The following is a 1,718-nucleotide window of genomic DNA, read 5'->3' on the forward strand; positions in this document are numbered from 1 at the left end:
GTGTGTGTGTGTGTGTGTGTGTGTGTGTTTTAATTCACTGAGTACGGTATGTAACAGAATTATGTTTGCCTGGGCCTGAGGAGCCCAGTTTGCGAGATGAGCAGACCAGGAAAGTTGTCATCTTAGGAAAGGTTTACTGTCCTTTATGAAAATTCACCCATGATCAGATGCCACTCTATCTAGAATGAGAAGGCTCTTATTCTTCTGTTTTACTTTGAGTGCTTTTATTTCACAGCCTCACAATTGAATTTGAAGTGCGAACCGAAGCTGATTCAGGCTTGCTTTTCTACATGGCTCGGATCAATCATGCTGATTTTGCTACTGTTCAACTGAGAAATGGATTTCCCTACTTCAGATATGACTTGGGAAGTGGTGACACCAACACCATGATCCCCACCAAAATCAATGATGGCCAGTGGCACAAGGTAAGGATCCCCAGGATATTGGTTGTGCCCTCCATGGAGGGTACTTGGTGGCAACTGTCGGCATTGCCCTGGTGCCAGTACTGTTTTGCTGGGGAAGACACTGACCTGGTGCTACTGAAATGTGGCCTAGGCTAAAAATAAAGCAAGTGCTGTATACAACTGCCAACCTTGGAAATGTGATCAGACCTGGGTAGGTTTGTATTTGACCACTTACATGCCTCATCATGGTACTTACGAGATTCCATCATTGCTATACAGTTGTGCTTCCCAAACACCTGTCCACAAATGAGGGCCCAGTAGGTGAAGACATTCTCGCTACTCTAAGTGGGAAACATGGACAATGAAGTGTGTGGGTTATAAAGCTCTATGAATTCAATTTGAAAGAAGGCTACTTAACCTGAGGTTATATTTTCTACTTTAAAGCTGCTAAAATGGCCTCTCTTTTATGAAGTTATATTTGACAAACTTGAAAGCTGGCAATACTAAAATGTTCCTTAAGACTCACCCTCCCATCCTACCCTATACTGGTCTGTAAAAGTCAAGAGTATGGAAATCTGTTCTATCGTGTTTAAGGGGCTCCAGGGTATCATTTACACTGACAGTCATTTGGAACAACTCCTAAAACATTGGCCTTACACACAGAAAATGATACTGTTATGGGCATAGAAGGCTCATCTGCCAGTTTACTGTCTTCTTTGGCATGACCTGAAGTAGATAATATACTGCCTGATTAAAATGAAAACTCAGAGTCTGTTTCTGTACCTGTGATAGCCTATTAAGTAAAGCTTCCCTAGGCAGACCAATAAAATGTTTAATTTTTAGGGTATGTTATTAGATGTTGTATTTTATATACGTGGACTTGTTAAATGCTCATTGAACATTTTGTATGGGTAACATATCAAATAGAAAGCCAAAGAAACTAAAAATATGTAATAAAAATGCAATGTCAACCAATTTGTTACCTTGGAAATGAAAAGTGGAATCTTCATGATTGCTTGGGAGCTTATGACTAGCAAGTACTGATCTTTATAATGGAGTTCTCATTAAGGATTATTCTCATCTCTGGCTAAGAGAATGATAGATATGACACTTGAGAAGAAGCCATATTGTTGGACCACGATGAGTCTGGGATTAAGAAAGCAAGTTTAAATACTATAAGGAGCCAAATTAAGGAGAGATGTTAATTGTGAAGGTTTATAAAAATTATTTTCCAAGCCAGAGTAAATACATATAAAACGAGATCTTAAATTATTCTAATTCTGATGTCAATTCATTTTTTTTTAATTGGGGAAT

At 38.8% G+C, this 1,718-nt stretch overlaps 1 protein-coding gene across 1 annotated transcript in view; it reads left to right on the forward strand.

Annotated features, from left to right (window-relative positions):
• The window catches only part of LAMA2 (laminin subunit alpha 2), a gene marked incomplete at its 5' end in the record, with an annotated part of 435,223 nt that overhangs the window by 417,219 nt on the left and 16,286 nt on the right, over window positions 1-1,718 (forward strand). Inside the window, one exon of the mRNA XM_019630849.1 lies at window positions 220-425. Within this exon, the coding sequence (XP_019486394.1) occupies window positions 220-425 (206 nt within the window). The remainder of the gene's footprint in view (window positions 1-219; window positions 426-1,718) is intronic.

Source organism: Hipposideros armiger, unplaced genomic scaffold (genome assembly GCF_001890085.2).
Source record: "Hipposideros armiger isolate ML-2016 unplaced genomic scaffold, ASM189008v1 scaffold_957, whole genome shotgun sequence".
NCBI classification, from domain to species: Eukaryota; Metazoa; Chordata; class Mammalia; order Chiroptera; family Hipposideridae; genus Hipposideros; species Hipposideros armiger.